At 45.4% G+C, this 14,650-nt stretch overlaps 1 protein-coding gene across 3 annotated transcripts; it reads right to left on the bottom strand.

Annotated features, from left to right (window-relative positions):
• Positions 1-2,733: 2,733 nt before the first annotated feature.
• Positions 2,734-4,082, bottom strand: LOC144713737 (phospholipase A2-alpha-like). 3 transcript variants are annotated; one of them, XM_078588416.1, is made up of 5 exons: positions 3,870-4,082; positions 3,609-3,769; positions 3,489-3,525; positions 3,244-3,366; positions 2,734-2,994 (listed from the first exon to the last, which is right to left on the bottom strand). In XM_078588416.1, the coding sequence occupies exons 2-5, from the start codon at positions 3,744-3,746 to the stop codon at positions 2,819-2,821; spliced, it is 474 nt and encodes a 157-aa protein (XP_078444542.1). In that variant the 5' UTR covers positions 3,747-3,769; positions 3,870-4,082; the 3' UTR covers positions 2,734-2,818. The 3 variants fall into 3 exon arrangements, with proteins under 3 accessions (XP_078444542.1, XP_078444541.1, XP_078444540.1); XM_078588415.1 differs by having other exon boundaries at positions 3,854-4,081; XM_078588414.1 differs by having other exon boundaries at positions 3,866-4,081.
• Positions 4,083-14,650: the final 10,568 nt, after the last annotated feature.

Genomic DNA, 14,650 nt, shown 5'->3' with positions numbered 1-14,650 from the left:
TCACTCACGACGATGAGCACTTGAGAGATCGATACTAACAAAGGTAAATAACACTTTAAAATGAAGAGGATGGGGGGGAGGGGGGGAAGGGGGAACGTATGACCTTGATTTGATTGTCGATTGGAGACAATCGTGGTTCGACAGCAGAGCAAAGTAATCCAGCATCAGAAGAAATGTAACCTGGCGCTAGAATCCGTGATAAGTCGCAACGGAATTTAGCAGAAGATCCAAGCACGGTAGTTTGAGCCCAGCATTGACGCAGTAAAATCAAGCGTGGATTCGTTGATGGGATGTAGAGCACCAAAGAATTGATCAGCTATGGAGGCCACCTCGCGGAACATTGGAGCCCAAAGAAATGATCGAGAGCTTTGACCGCGGAGGAAATCCTCCTCGCACGCAGGCAGTGAAAAGGGGCGGCGGGGAATAAACCTGAACGGGCACAGGTTGCTGATCAGCTGTACAAAAAACCTGAATGGGTCTCACCCTGCTGGCTTGTTTCTACAATGAATGATGAAAAACTTACTGCAAAATGGGAACAAGAAAGACATCTATCAAAACTTGATAAAGTGGACAACTCTTGTGGCTCCTTTTGGAGCTGCCACTAGCTATCTAAGAAGAATGACAGCCATGGGTTGACAATGGAAGCAGTTCAATCGAGTTAAATGAGGATCTAACTACTGCAATAAAGTTTCAACTCGGGACCCCTTTACATTTGGTGCATCTATATTCATATCAGAAACCTTCCCCAATAGGCTAAAGCATCATAAAGTTAAAGATGTAAAGTAAAACTATTCAGACCTGATTTTTAGGAAAAATTGATTTAGGGACACCATAAAAGTATTCTTACATTTATCTGATGGAGCCCCGAAAAAAAGTTATGTTTATTATGATGCAAAACTATTCAGACATGATTTTATTGTATATGCCAGAGCTAATTTTTAAGATAATTCAGTTTTTCTCTTGCTTGACATATGTATGGAATCATCCATTGTATACTTGCTACATTGTCAATATTAAAGTTAAATGTTTCTGTTCTAAAATACAATGTGATAGGATTTTGATATTCTGGATAGGGTTTCGGATCTCACTAAAGACATGTGTCGCACTGTCAAATCTTGAGCTAGCTTTCGTGCTTGGGATTGGCGTGTGCCGGCCTTAGTGCTTCGAGAAGAACACTGAGCAGCCTTGATCTCTTGTAGCGGAAGCTTGTGCAATTGCTTCAGATCGCTTGAAAGGGGTTAGAGGAGATGTTGGTGCTAGGCACCGTCAGTGAATAGGGTCATTGCATTGATATCTTAAAGAGTACATCAAGATTACATGGGGGAAGACTAGGGGTGTTACAAGGAACGAGACGAGGTGCCTTGCGCCGGGGTACTGTCGCCACACCGTCTCAGGGCCGCCGCTCCGCGCGCGCATGCCTGCTCTGCCGCTACACAAGCGCGCCGGGCCGGGCGCCGTGCGCCCGTGGGCCTGGCGATCACACACGCCACCCTTGCCTTGACGATCACACTCGCCACCAACACCCATGTCAACATTCTAGCGCGCAGTCTGTGCGACGCCGTCGCATTCGACGCCCCCGAGCTGGGCACTGCGCGCCCAGCACTACCCGTAGGAGCGCTACGCGCCCGCTGTGCCGTCTCGGCGTTCTCTGTGCGCCACTTGCCTTAATCTCCTGGCGGGGATGTCCCCCACCGCGCGCCCCGCATACGCAATGCGCGCGCTGCCTGCGCGGCAGCTGCGCAGCATCTCGCACAACTCCAAGCGCTGCACCCGCGGCATGCCACCCGGCCTATGCGTCCCCTACCTGCGCGCGGCACTTCCTGCTCCCGCGCGCAGTGCTCGACGCTGGCGCGTTGCGCTGACGCCCGCGCGTGGCGCTTGGCTTTGGCGCGCGGCGCTTGGCGTGCGCACCCACACGCCGATCAGCCCGCGCGCCCAGCACGCGCGGACCGTACCTGATCCGTCCCACTCTGGGCGTGGACGGGCACGTGCGCAGTCTGCCGTGAATCACCACCAACAGTGGCAGTGGCCTAATAGATCAGGTATTTGGATATCACTATCCATTATGACTCAGTCCTTAAAATGTCGTGAGCAAAAATACAACGGACACGCCCTCCCAATAAGCACGCAGGCCTCTGGGCAGGGAATGCCGCCTAGTTAGAGGAATGTGATAGGATTTTGATATTCTGGATAGGGTTTCGGATCTCACTAAAGACATGGGTAAGAGACACTGGGTTGGTACACTAATTGTCGATGCCCTTAGCAATGAGTCTTAACAATAAAATAATAGGGAGTTTTGGGCTTTTGATGACTTGATTCATTTATCCGGTCCATCGATCTGGACCTTAATTGAAGGTCAAAAGATTTACCTCTTCTTCATTTATGTATACTCCACGTTCATAAACCGTATGATAAAAGACTTAAAGTCACAAAACTCACAAGAGGAGAATTAGAGGTGATGAAATACTTTACACGAGTTTTAAGATAATCCGTATTCGTGCTTTTATTTTTCAAGTTTTTGCCGTTTACATCCTTTTTAGCCTATCTTGTGCTACGATGTACGATTTTTTGTTGAGGGTAAAACTTCGCCTGGCGGACTATTTTTCTGTGTCGGAGACTTGAAAGCAGAATATGATTTTATCGGTCAATAAAGATCCGATCGGGTTTTTTTCTGGAGGGAATGATATTCACGTCAACCTGAATATTTTACGCCCCAGTTCGAACGCGTAGATATGCTCGCAAGATTTGTTGAATCTTTATGATTAGGTTAGCGATAAAGAGGGAAGAAAATACACGGAAAAGTAAGGAGCAGGGCGCTCTATGGCTTCTCCAGAAGCTCGCCAAGTAGCACGGCGGCTTCAAAGTAGGGCGTTACGGCAGAGACGACCTCCTTAGGCGAGCATTGGCTCCCTGCGAATGTTGCCCCCATAATGTTCTTGAAGGGCTGGATACAGTCGAGGAATCCCTGGTTGCAGGATACACTCAGGTAATCACCTGATCACAGATTCTCAACCATGTAAGCGACAGACAAACGCAGAACAGATGAGCCAGATATACGACGCAAGAGACAAGGATAGACAGAGACATAGAAAAACTTGTGTGTTTGCATGTTGTTAGGACATCTAGGGTTGTGCAGGTGGAATCAAAGTCTAGAGGAAAGAGTAACGGCGGGCGGAAGGTTGATGGTTTTTATCTAGGTTTCAAGGGAGCTCTAATAACAGAGATAGGAGATATTGGAGTCACCTTTGGCCCGAATGCAGGCATCGTGGATCTGGCAACAGGCGTCAAGAGGGTCGCAAGGTGCTTCTCCTGGGCATCCGCCATATTTAAAGCCGCAGTACTTGCCGTACCTTAAAAGTGGGGCAACTAAGAAAGAGGAAGAATAACAAGCAACAGTATTAGTTGGACGAAGCGTGACAAAATCCATATAAATCAATATCGAGATGAGGAACAAAAAAGGAACGATCGAGGACTGAGGGGTCACTTACACGTGCAAAACATTGATTCGCACGTCCTGCTGCAAGGCTGCAGTAAAGCCAGTTAACAATGAAAGGGTTAGAAAAAGTCATCATCAAAAATGAAAGTCAAGCATGATCACAAGATCCTACCGTCGTGGGAGATATCGGGGTGCCAGTAATGAGGCCGCCAGCAGGGACAACCGACGAGCAGAGGAAGAGCAAAACAAGGACAAGCAGATGCTGATTCATACTCACTTGTAGCCCCGGCTCACTGGTAGTGGCTGACATTCAGTTCGGCTCCTTGTTCACAACTGCAATCCAATTTGAGATCTAGTAAGAAAGAAAACCCCGAGGAGATCAGGCAGACGCTGGATGGTGGTTATGCCAGGAACAACCATTATATATACCTACAGCGGCCGCGATGCCCATGGCAGAAAAATTCAATTAACACCTTCTGCGAAGAAGTTATCTTGACGGCCGCCACGATGCCCAACACTGAGATCGCGAGTCAAGCGGCGCCAACGGGATGACATTTTATCAAAGCCATAATTCAGAAGGATTATGTGGGCTGGAACCTAATAATATCTTTGTGACATCAATCATGAACGCAAACCTCCACCGTTGATGCCCATTATCACCTTTGGGTTGACGACTACAGGCCCCCGTTGACAAGGATCCTTTTTATAAGCTGCACCAACTCGTCAATGGCGTTGACGCAATACGGCAAACCATGTGCCAGACATTACGGCGAGAGAGACAAATCATCAACATCACCCGCGATACTTGACCTTTCCATTACTCGCTTGGAACAGTTTTTTCAATGGCATTTATGGTGATGTTCATATCCGGTTTAAATCTTATCGCGGCGCGTCCGTCATATTAAAGTGTAAATCAAGGAGCGCTAATGGGTTCAAATTTATGAAAACTATTATTGGGAGTTACCATGTGGCGTCCTACGTGACATCGTCTTTATAATGTCAACCACGAACATAAACCTCCCCAGTAGATGTTCTATTATGACCTCGAGGTTTCTGACTTGAGCTGGTGATTGACTACAGATGAGTGGTGAATAATGCTAAGAAAATACTACAACCTGTCTACTCGAAATGAAAGGAAAACGAGACAAGGTACTACTTAACAAAGCAGTTGAATTCATCAAAAGGATACTCACCTTACGAAGCGGGACCAACATAGTTTACATTTCAGAAATTATGCATGCATTTATTTTCTCGTTATGAAACTTTTGTTTGTAAGTTTTGCTTGTAAGTTTTATAAGGGTTTTCTAATAAACTCAATATTGTGTCGCGTTAATTGATTGTTTTGGACTCTAATAAAAATACTTACGAAACTTCACTCATCGAATATAACCTCACACTCATGAGTAAGGATCCCTTGTACAGGGAATGGTAGCTTGGTAATTTAGGACTATTTGGATGGGGATATAGGAGAAGAGTAAGGATACCTATACCATATAAAATGATGATGGGAATTACTACTTGAGTTTGATTTTGGGGGAATAAGTAAATGGAAGTATGCTTGAAGATGCAGAGTAAATAAAGTGAAAGTATGTAAACTCTGCTGGCCCATATATTTCAGCAGATGTAAGCCAATTTGTAGATTCAGGCGAGTTCTTCTTTTTCTTTTTCCTCTTCAGGTGAGTTCGTAACAGGACATTTTACAGTGGTGCAATGACACTTTATGTGATGACTACATGATGAACCCGAAATAAGTCTTGAAAACATACTCTTCCTAGGATCATTTTTGGACCATTTTACTGATATTGTCTTTACTCTTTATGCGAATTTTAAGTTTTTGTTAGGTTCGAAATAAAATAATTAAATCACACAGTCCGTAAATATACCCCTTAAATTGTCCTTTGATGCATTGTTCAGAAATAAATATGAAGATATCTAAGATAAAAAACAAATCCAGTACCTCAAACATCCCTGCTTTTAGATATGGAAAACAGTTGATAAACTAGAATTTGGGATAAATATGAAACTTTAAGGATCTGCTTTATGCAGAAAATTAAAATAACTTTTTTCTTACTTAGTATAGGAAATGTAAGGATTGAATCCAAAACGAACCAGTAATGATAGTGTAAATTAAAATTCAAATAAATTTGAAAGCAAACATTTTTAGTGATTTTATATTTTTCCAAATGTTAAACTATTTTCTCAAGAGAAAAATCACTGAGATGAAAAAAAACAAGTCAAAGTTATTTTAAACAAATGATATTAATATTTGCATTAATTTTTAATATTCTTGAGATTTATCTTTAAATAATTTAGATGAATAAATAAATTTTAAGGAAAAAATAGAACCTTAAGTCATCCTTCCCACAGCTAATTAGAAAATCTGCTGGATTGGACGACACAACCGATAGAAATGGGCAGCAATGGGTAGTGGAAAAAACAGTTGTAAATTTTGTTACTAGACATATTTTATAGTGGTATTTTATGCATTGGAATGCATGAAGTTTAGATTGTCCCTAACTAGAAGAAAAAGTTATAGAGTTCAACAAACATTGAGGATATCACAAAAATCTTCTTGTCAGTTCCCACGACTTCCAATAGTGCTTTGTTTCTCAAAGAGTCTTGATCTGCCTTGACTTTTCTCTCCTCACTCTTGTAGACCAATATTGTTTTAAAAAAATATATGATCTATTAGGCCTCGAAAAAAAAATTGGGAGCAGAAATCCAAGATAAGATATAAAGAGTGAGGAGAAGAAATTAACAAGAAACGCCATAATTCGTCTAGCAGTGGATTTTTTCCAAGGGTTTCGAGGGGTAGTATTACTTTATTTACTACTTGTATCTATGTTCCTTCCTTACTAGATTTCAATATAGGCCTCTCAAATTCAAATCAGGAGTTAGTTTTACAATTCTTGCTTTTAATTGACCCAGTTTTATAGAGGTTCAAATGGGCTCAGAGCTGGGTTCTTCTGTGTTGGGCCTCTTCATATTATCTAGGAGATTACTTGGATTTTTACTTTCCTTCCATTTCTTTCCCGAAATCCCAATTTTATTTATATAAGTGCTCTTTTCCGAATAAAACTGATGTTGGACGTCGTCAATAGCGTCGTCCGATGGATAATTCCCTGACAAGGATATGTAACTAGGTGATGGGGTGACCTAGGTGGATGTACGAGCAGGCCCTCCCTCGAGGGGATTTGACAAATTCCAAAGCTACGCGGTGGGTAACCAGCGAAGGTGGCGGTGACCTTGTGAGCTTCGTCAGAGCAACGATGATGACTACGACGTTGAACGAAATGATTCTATTGTGGCTCGTACATTACGGACGGGCTCAATCTGTACCAGGGAAAATCACTCAACTAGTAGTGTCTTTTCTAAATATAATCTATCACCCATGCTAACCCGAGTGTGGTAGAGTGCAACCGAACAATATACTCAAAGACATAATATAACAGACGAGCAAGGAGAACGACATACCTCGTCGGGGGTATCGGTTGACGTTAAATTCTTTGTCGATGAAAGGGGTCGATACGGGCAGACGTGGTGGAGAGTTGTCGAAGACTAGTCTAGTGTAGCTAAACAAGAGGCGGAGCATGGCACTGAAGCAAAGGCGAGGGAGGGTATCAGGTATGGAGGGCGGCTTCGTAGTGGTATGATCCTGGCAGCACGACACAGCTTGCCAATGCGGTAATGCAGCTTGGCTGCACGGATGGTGCGTACCTTGGCATGTGCAGATGGGCTGTCTGACTACGCAACTTAGCCCTCAGCTGCGATGTTGCAAGGATTGACTGCGCAATTGAGCAGCATGGCTGTGCGGCTCAGCTATGCGGCCAACGCGGCTGGGCAATGTGATTGTCCAGCTGAACGGTCAGTGCTGGTGTAGCTGGCGTTGCTGCAGAGTCTAGTCGTGCGGCTGCATGGCTTAGTTGGGCGGTCAGCCCGGTTGCGGCAAGTGAGGCTGCATGGTCTGGTGGTGCGGCTGCACGGCTCAACTGCACGAGCGGTGCTATCAAGTTGTGTGGCACTGGGGTCTACGCGGCGCATTCATCCACAAAGGGTGCAATGCAAAGTAAAGTATCGTCGAGGGATGTCCGCAACTGTGCGGCAGCGGTACCCACAGTGGTATGTTTGTTCATGAGTGTGCAGCAGGGGAACCCGTCCGTGGCTCGTTCGTGAAGGAATGCAACACAAACCCCGCGTTGAGCTTAGGGAAATTATCCCATGACATCCGGAGTTGTATGAACATAGCGTCAATGCGCGAATAAATGATTGAACCTGAGGGGTCGGCATTGTGGCGTTTCATAGAGGGACTGGTGGGCTTTGCCAACCACTACTTCAACGTTCTCTGACCACCCTACAATAGGGTTGGCCAGAAACCATGTAAGCTTCAACACATCCTTAGCATGAGCACCTAATAGCTCCCACACAACCAGGACTCTTGACATCTTCAAAAGGTCCAGAACTTAAGCACTTGATAGCTTTTACACGACCAGGACTCACACTAGGAGCAAAGCACTCTCGCATGGAACACAAGAAAACAAAAAAAAACATAAGGTACTGAAAAAAACTGATGTCCACAATTCATCAAACACCTTGCTCTTTACAGAGCAACTACAAGAGCGAGAAGAGAGAATTTTGATGACTAACTTCACAATGTGGCAGGTCCCTTGCAGACTCACGTGACAGCTCAGATCACCAAAGCCATTCGTACTGCTGACTGGCTACGCTTAAGCCTGAAAAGAAATAACTAACACGTGAAAGAGAAACGGATATCTGAACTTAGTTTCACCGGACTGGATCAACTTCATCAATCTCCTCCTTGATTCAGTCCTTTTCTTGAAACACCCTGGATTCCAATACGTTCTCTCACATCAATAAATTTTTATCTGCCAAGTGATTTAGTAAATATGTCAGCCAGTTGGTCTTCGGTCTTCACATAATCCACCATGATCAATTCATCTTCCACACATTGTTGTATGAAGTGATAGCGTGGGTCTATATGCTTGGTGCGACTGTGATAAACTGAATTTTTGCTGAGGACTATTGCTGACTTTGTCTAGAAGAAGCTTCGTAGCTTTTCTTCCATTCCTCTAAGTTCTCTGATAAGTCGATTCAACCAAACTCCTTAGCATGTAGAAGAAGTAGCTGCAATGTACTCTGCTTTTGAAAGGCCCTACTGACCGAAGATCTGTTGAAGAAAAATACTTTCCTAGAGGTATTCTTCCTATCTTGTTCATCGCATACAAAGTCACTATCACTGTACCCAATTAACTCTGCTCTTGTATGGCCCTTTTCATAAACCAACCCATAGTCAATTGTCCCTTTTACATACCTCCGGATTCTCTTGAGTGTGGTGAGATGTTTCAACGTGGGATGCTCCATAAACCTGCTTAGGAATCCCACATAGTAATTCAAATAAGGGTGATTGTGAGTCACATACGTTAGAGTACCAATAAGGTTCCGATAATAGGTAGTATCAACCAGTGACTTAATTGATTGACTAAATTTTATCCTCACTTCCAGGGGAGTATGAATAGAATTCAATCACACATTTGAGCCAAATTCAGAATACATGTTGCATAAGTGCCCTGGGATAGAGTGATTCGACCTTCTTCTTTGCTCACATTAATCCCTAGATAGGAGCACAAATGTCCGAGGTCAGTCATCTCAAAGTGATGCTTCATTTGACCTTTGAATTCATTGATGCCGTTTTCCCTTCCACCTGTGACAAGTAGATCATCAACATATACTACAATGATTAAATGAATTCCATCATTGGTCTTCAGATATATAGATTGTTTGTACTTTCTTCTTCTGAAACAAAGAGAAATAATAAAATTATGTAGTTTAAAATACCATGCATGAGGAGCTTGCTTGAGTCCATAGAGTGCCTTTTTCAGCTTCAATACATGCCCTTCCTTTCCCTTTATCGAGAATCCTACGGGTTGGTTGACATAGAGCTTCTCCTTTACATCTCCATCTAGGAAGGCCGATTTCACATCTAAGTGGTGTATTAACCACCCTCTTTGTGCTGCAATGGCAATTAGGATTTGAATTGATTCAAATAGATTAACTGGTGCAAATACCTCATCATACTGTATGCCCTCCTTTTGAGAATACCCTTTCACCACTAGTCTTGCCTTGTGTCTTATTGCTTCACCAAGTGCATTCTTCTTGATTTTAAAGTTTCTCTTGAGTTCTATTGGTCTGCAACCTTCCGGAGGAGCAACTAATTCCCAAGTGCCATTTCAGTCAATTGCTTCCATCTCCTCTCTCATTACCAGTCTCCATGCTACTTTTTGACACTCTTCTGCATAAGACGCAGGTTCTTTTGTATACACCACGCATTCTTCTACCTCAGAATGAGGTTGGCTGGTTTCATCATACAATTGAGTAATAGATTTGAACCTTTCCGGAGGATTTTGCTCAGATTCTGAAGATTGAGAAGATGAGTATTCATGGATTATGGCGCACACCATCAAGGATCATCGACAACGTCATCCTCGCCGCCCGCCACCATTGTCGACAGCTGGGTGAAAGTGCTACATTATCGTAGTTTGATTTCACCATTTTTCTTTTAGTCGTCTTTTGCATTTTCTTCGTACTCGTCATGTTTTCATCACATTGTGACGCGTCCTATGCCCGTGTTTTCATCGTCATGAGAAGGGGTCTCTAGTCCTTTCCCCTTTTTCTTCTAATTTTCAGTTTTCCCCTTTTATTTTTAATGGGGGGCCCATTCTATAAGGGCCCCTAATGGACCTTAATTTCTGTTTATTTGGGTTGACCACTAGGGGCCCAATTGACCTCTTTATAAAGGGGAAGGATGGGCACCCTAGGTCAGGCAGATCAGGAAGAACAAAGAAAGAAGAATCATGTTTTTTTGTGGTCTCCCTCCCTTGCTTAGGGAAGAAGAAAGAGGGAATCGGAGTTGAGGGAGAAGAAGGCTGTGAAGAGGGAGGATAACAAGGGTCATTGTCCTCATTCATCCATGCCGTCAAGCCCTGGGAAGAAGGACTGATGTAGGACGACTATGGGATGGACGATTTAGGGCGGATGACGAGGCTATGGGTAGGAATGGGTAAGGGATAAAACAATCCACAGAAATCACGGTCGATTCTCAGACTTAAAACCGATGAAATCTGGTGGTGCAGCTCCGACCCTTATCGAGGGCGGGAGTACTGTCTTCCCCCACCTCGACGATGCCTAAGCACCGAAATCAATACCTCGAATTCACGTCGCGAAGAAACACTCGAGAAAAGGAGAGAAGAAGAGGAAATCCAAGTCTAGTTCTGACGGCGGTGGAAACTTCCCGAGAAAATACTGAGCGGAGAACACGTCGACACCACAGGGTTCAGGTATACCTCAGCACCGTAGTGCGTGTAGAGGCTGCAGGTAATTCTGCTCGTGGCGGCGGCGGCGTGATACTGAACGGGCGCTCGGGCGTTGTCCGCCCTGGTTGGCGTTATGAAGCGGGGGCGCGGGTCGCGCGACGAACTCCAGCGCGCGCTCGCGCTTGAGGCGCCACCGGCGGCGCGCAGCGCCGCCGGCAGCGCGCAGCGCGCCCGGCAGCGCAGCGCCAGCCGCGCTGAGTGCAAAGCGCGCGGCGCGCGGCGAGGATAACGCAGCGGTGGCGTGCGGTCGCGGCGTGTGACGCGCGGCTGCGCGCGGCGGTGATGACGGCAGCGGCGGCAGCGGCGGGCGCGCGGCGGCGGCAGCGGTGATAGCGATGACGGCAGCGGCAGCGGGAAGGTTAGGGCAAGATGAGGGTAGGGCAATCCTCCAAGAAGAGTTAGAAAACTCAATTCTTGAATTATGATTGCCTAATGAGTTCTTGAAACAAATGACCTTATATAGGCCTTGGAGGAAAGAGAAAATAACTAGAAAATAAGACACGCAAGGAAAGCGTGCATCACGTCACGCTAAAGGGCAGTTGTGGATCTGCCTTTGGCGTCGTGTCATGACGCAGCGTGGAGGCGTGCGCGGGTGGTGGCGTGGCGGGCGGCGGTTGTGGCGTGTTGACTTCTTCGTTGACTCCTGTTGACCGAGGTGGGTTGACTTCTGTTGACTTCATCTTTGGATCCGTGCGTCTGTGTTGACCCGGTTGCCTGCGGTGGCGTGTCCCGGGCTGATGCATTGGCGTCCTCGCCATCAATTCCCCGGGTGCGAAGAACTCGACTCTGTCGAGTAAGCAGCTGAGCTCGAGGGCCTGACCAAGTCTGGGCGCAGCGAGCCAAGTCGTCCTCCGTGATCCACGTGTCCTCCATCGGCGCTTTGCCCTGCCAACGAACAAGAAACTTCCGCACCATTCCACCTTTGGTGACGGTGATTACTTCGTCCAGTATTTCCTCGATGATTTCATGCCAGTCAGAAGGTAGAGACGGGGGAGTGGACAAGTCAAACTCGCTCACCAGAAAGTCCGGGTAGAACATGGCTATCAGATGAAGGAGGTGGGGCTTTAAAGGTAACTAAATCTGAGATATTGAAAGTAGTGCTTATTCCCCACGAAGAGGGTATGTCAGCGGCATAGGCATTTTCCCCAACTCGTTTGAGGATCAAGCGGCCCGGCACTACGAGCATGAAGCTTAGTAGCCCGCTTGGAAGAAAATCTCTCGGCCTAATCCGCACCATCACCATATCACCTTCTTTAAATTCACAGCAACGGTGCAAATCTGCGGATTGTTTATATGAGGCATTACTATGGGTGATGCGTGTACGGATTTCCTCATGCAGACTTCTAATATGATGCGCGAATTCATGACCGTCATCTGAGACTCTAGCATGCGGTAACATTGGTATGCGGTCGGTAGGGGTGCGTGGAGGGTGACCATGGACTATTTCACACGGACTCATACTGGTAGTACGGTGGATTGATGCGTTATAAGCAAATTCGGCACGCGGAGTGAGAGAATCCCGAGGCTTGAGGTTGTATGCTAACAATGATCGTAGTAGGTTGCAGAGGCTCCTATTAACGACCTCGGTCTGTCCATCAGTTTGGGGGTGGAAAGCTGTAGAGAATTTAAGCTTTGTTCCCAAAAGATGCCAAAGAGTCTTCCAAAAGTAGCTAGTGAATCGGACATCTCTGTCTGACACTATGCTCTTTGGAAGTCCATGGAGACGAACTACTTCATTGAAAAACAATTGAGCAACATGAGAAGCATCAGACGTTTTAAAACAAGGAATAAAATGAGCCATTTTTGAAAGCGATCCACAACCACCATGATGGAATCATGGCGCTTGTTCGCCCTTGGAAGCCCTAGCACAAAGTCGATGCTCACATCCTCCACGGTTTTGAGGAACTGGTAATGGAGTGTAGAGCCCAGTATTCTGCTTGACCTGTTTGGCGAGAGCACACACGACACTGGGACACTATATTAGCTACGTCTCGCAAGGGAGGGCCAGTAGAATCGATGCTCAACCATTGCGATGGTTTTGTCTCTCCCAAAATGACCACTAAGGCCTCCAGCATGTGTTTCCCATACGAGAAAGTCCCTAAGAGATGAGCGTGGGATGCAAAGGCGTCGATCATAAAATAAGAATCCGTTTTCTAAGAGATAGTCTTGGTTAGCAGAATTCGGGTTCTTGCCTAAAGTCAGCAAAATGGGAGCAAAATCAGGGCAATCAAGGTACAGGTCCTTCATGTGATCAAATCCAATAACCTCAACCTTCATAACATTCAGCAAATGGACCCTTCGACTCAAAGCATCCATGACTCGGTTCTCTACACCCCTCTTGTGTTTGAGGACAAAGGTATATGATTGAATAAACTCAACCCATTTAATGTGCATGAATTTAACTTCTGCTGGGAATGGAGATACTTAAGGGCTTCGTGATCAGAGTAGAGGACAAATTCTTTGGAGAGTAGGTAATGACGCCAATGACGTAAAAGATTGGACGATCGCATAAAATTCTTTGTCATAGGTAGAATATTTGAGCTTAGCATCATTTAACTTTTCACTAAAGAAGGCGATGGGATGATTCTCCTGACTCAGGACCCCACCAATTCCTAATCCCGATGCATCACAAGCAACCTCAAATACTTTATCAAAATCAGGTAGTCGAAGAATTGGGGCTTGAGTCATTCTCGTTTGATCTCCTCAAAGGATCTTTGAGCTTCTATAGTCCATTCAAAATGAGTTCCCTTAAGACATTCAGTCAGGGTGCCATGATGGTGCTAAAGTTGGATATGAAGCGGCGATAGAGCGTTGCTAGACCATGAAAACTACGAACATCATGCACACTTCTAGGTGTTGGCCACTGGGTGATGGCATCAATTTTGGCGGATCGCGGATACACCTTGACCAGAGAGGATGAAACCTAAGAAAGAAACATGACTAACAAGGAAAGAACATTTTTTTGGGTGAGCGTACAACTGCTCGGTTTTAAGACTTCACAAACTAAACGAATGTGTTGGAGATGATCTGGTGTGGATCTGCTATAGATAAGGATATCATCAAAATAAACAACCACAAAATTTCCTATGAACGGTCTGAGTATGTGGTTCATCAATCGCTGAAAAGTGCTAGGTGCATTGGACAACCCAAAGGGCATAACCTTCCACTCATAAAGTCCATCTTTGATCTCAAAGGCTGTTTTCCATTCGTCTCCCGGTCGGATCTGAACTTGGTGATAACCGCTCTTAAGATCAATTTTGGAAAAACTGTCGAACCTGCCATCATATCAAACATATCGTCGATCACGAGGAATGGGAAATCTATACTTGACAGTAATCTTGTTGATGGCTCTACTATCGATGCACATGCGCCAACTCCGTCCTTTTTGGGAGCAAGTAGTGCTGGGACGGCACAAGGACTGAGGCTCTCTTGAATGAATCCCTTGTCCAAGAGGTCTTGGACTTGACGTTGGAGTTCCTTGTACTGCGTGGGATCCATACGGTAGTGGGGAAGGTTGGGTAACGATGACCCGGAACAAAGTCAATAGCGTGCTACATATCGCGCATTGGAGGTAAGTCATTGGGTAAATCATTGGGAAAACACTAGCGAACTCCTCAAGAAGCTGAGAGACCTCATGGGGTGGAGTAGAGGAGTCCTCGGAGTGATCAGGAATCATGGCTAAACACATAGTCAGTTCACTATCAAGCTCTTTTGAAATTGGGATCCACTAATAACACACAAGCCTATGGAAGTAGATTTCGAGACGGCCCTTTGCGGGTTATGAGTGTAGGGATGCCGTGTGATTTTCGTGCCCTGATGGATGAAA

This window comes from Wolffia australiana, chromosome 16 (assembly GCF_029677425.1).
Source record: "Wolffia australiana isolate 7733 chromosome 16, ASM2967742v1".
Classification (NCBI taxonomy): Eukaryota; Viridiplantae; Streptophyta; class Magnoliopsida; order Alismatales; family Araceae; genus Wolffia; species Wolffia australiana.
This window is presented reverse-complemented; position numbering and strand designations above follow the sequence as displayed.

Excerpts from the sequence above, each read along its gene's own strand:
- LOC144713737 (XM_078588416.1), bottom strand. The coding sequence starts at position 3,746 with ATGTCAGCCACTACCAGTGAGCCGGGGCTACAAGTGAGTATGAATCAG. Across the intron at positions 3,367-3,488 it reads CGAATCAATGTTTTGCACGT|TTGCCCCACTTTTAAGGTAC; the intron begins GTAAGTGACCCC and ends CCTCTTTCTTAG. Across the intron at positions 2,995-3,243 it reads TGCCTGCATTCGGGCCAAAG|GTGATTACCTGAGTGTATCC; the intron begins GTGACTCCAATA and ends ATCTGTGATCAG.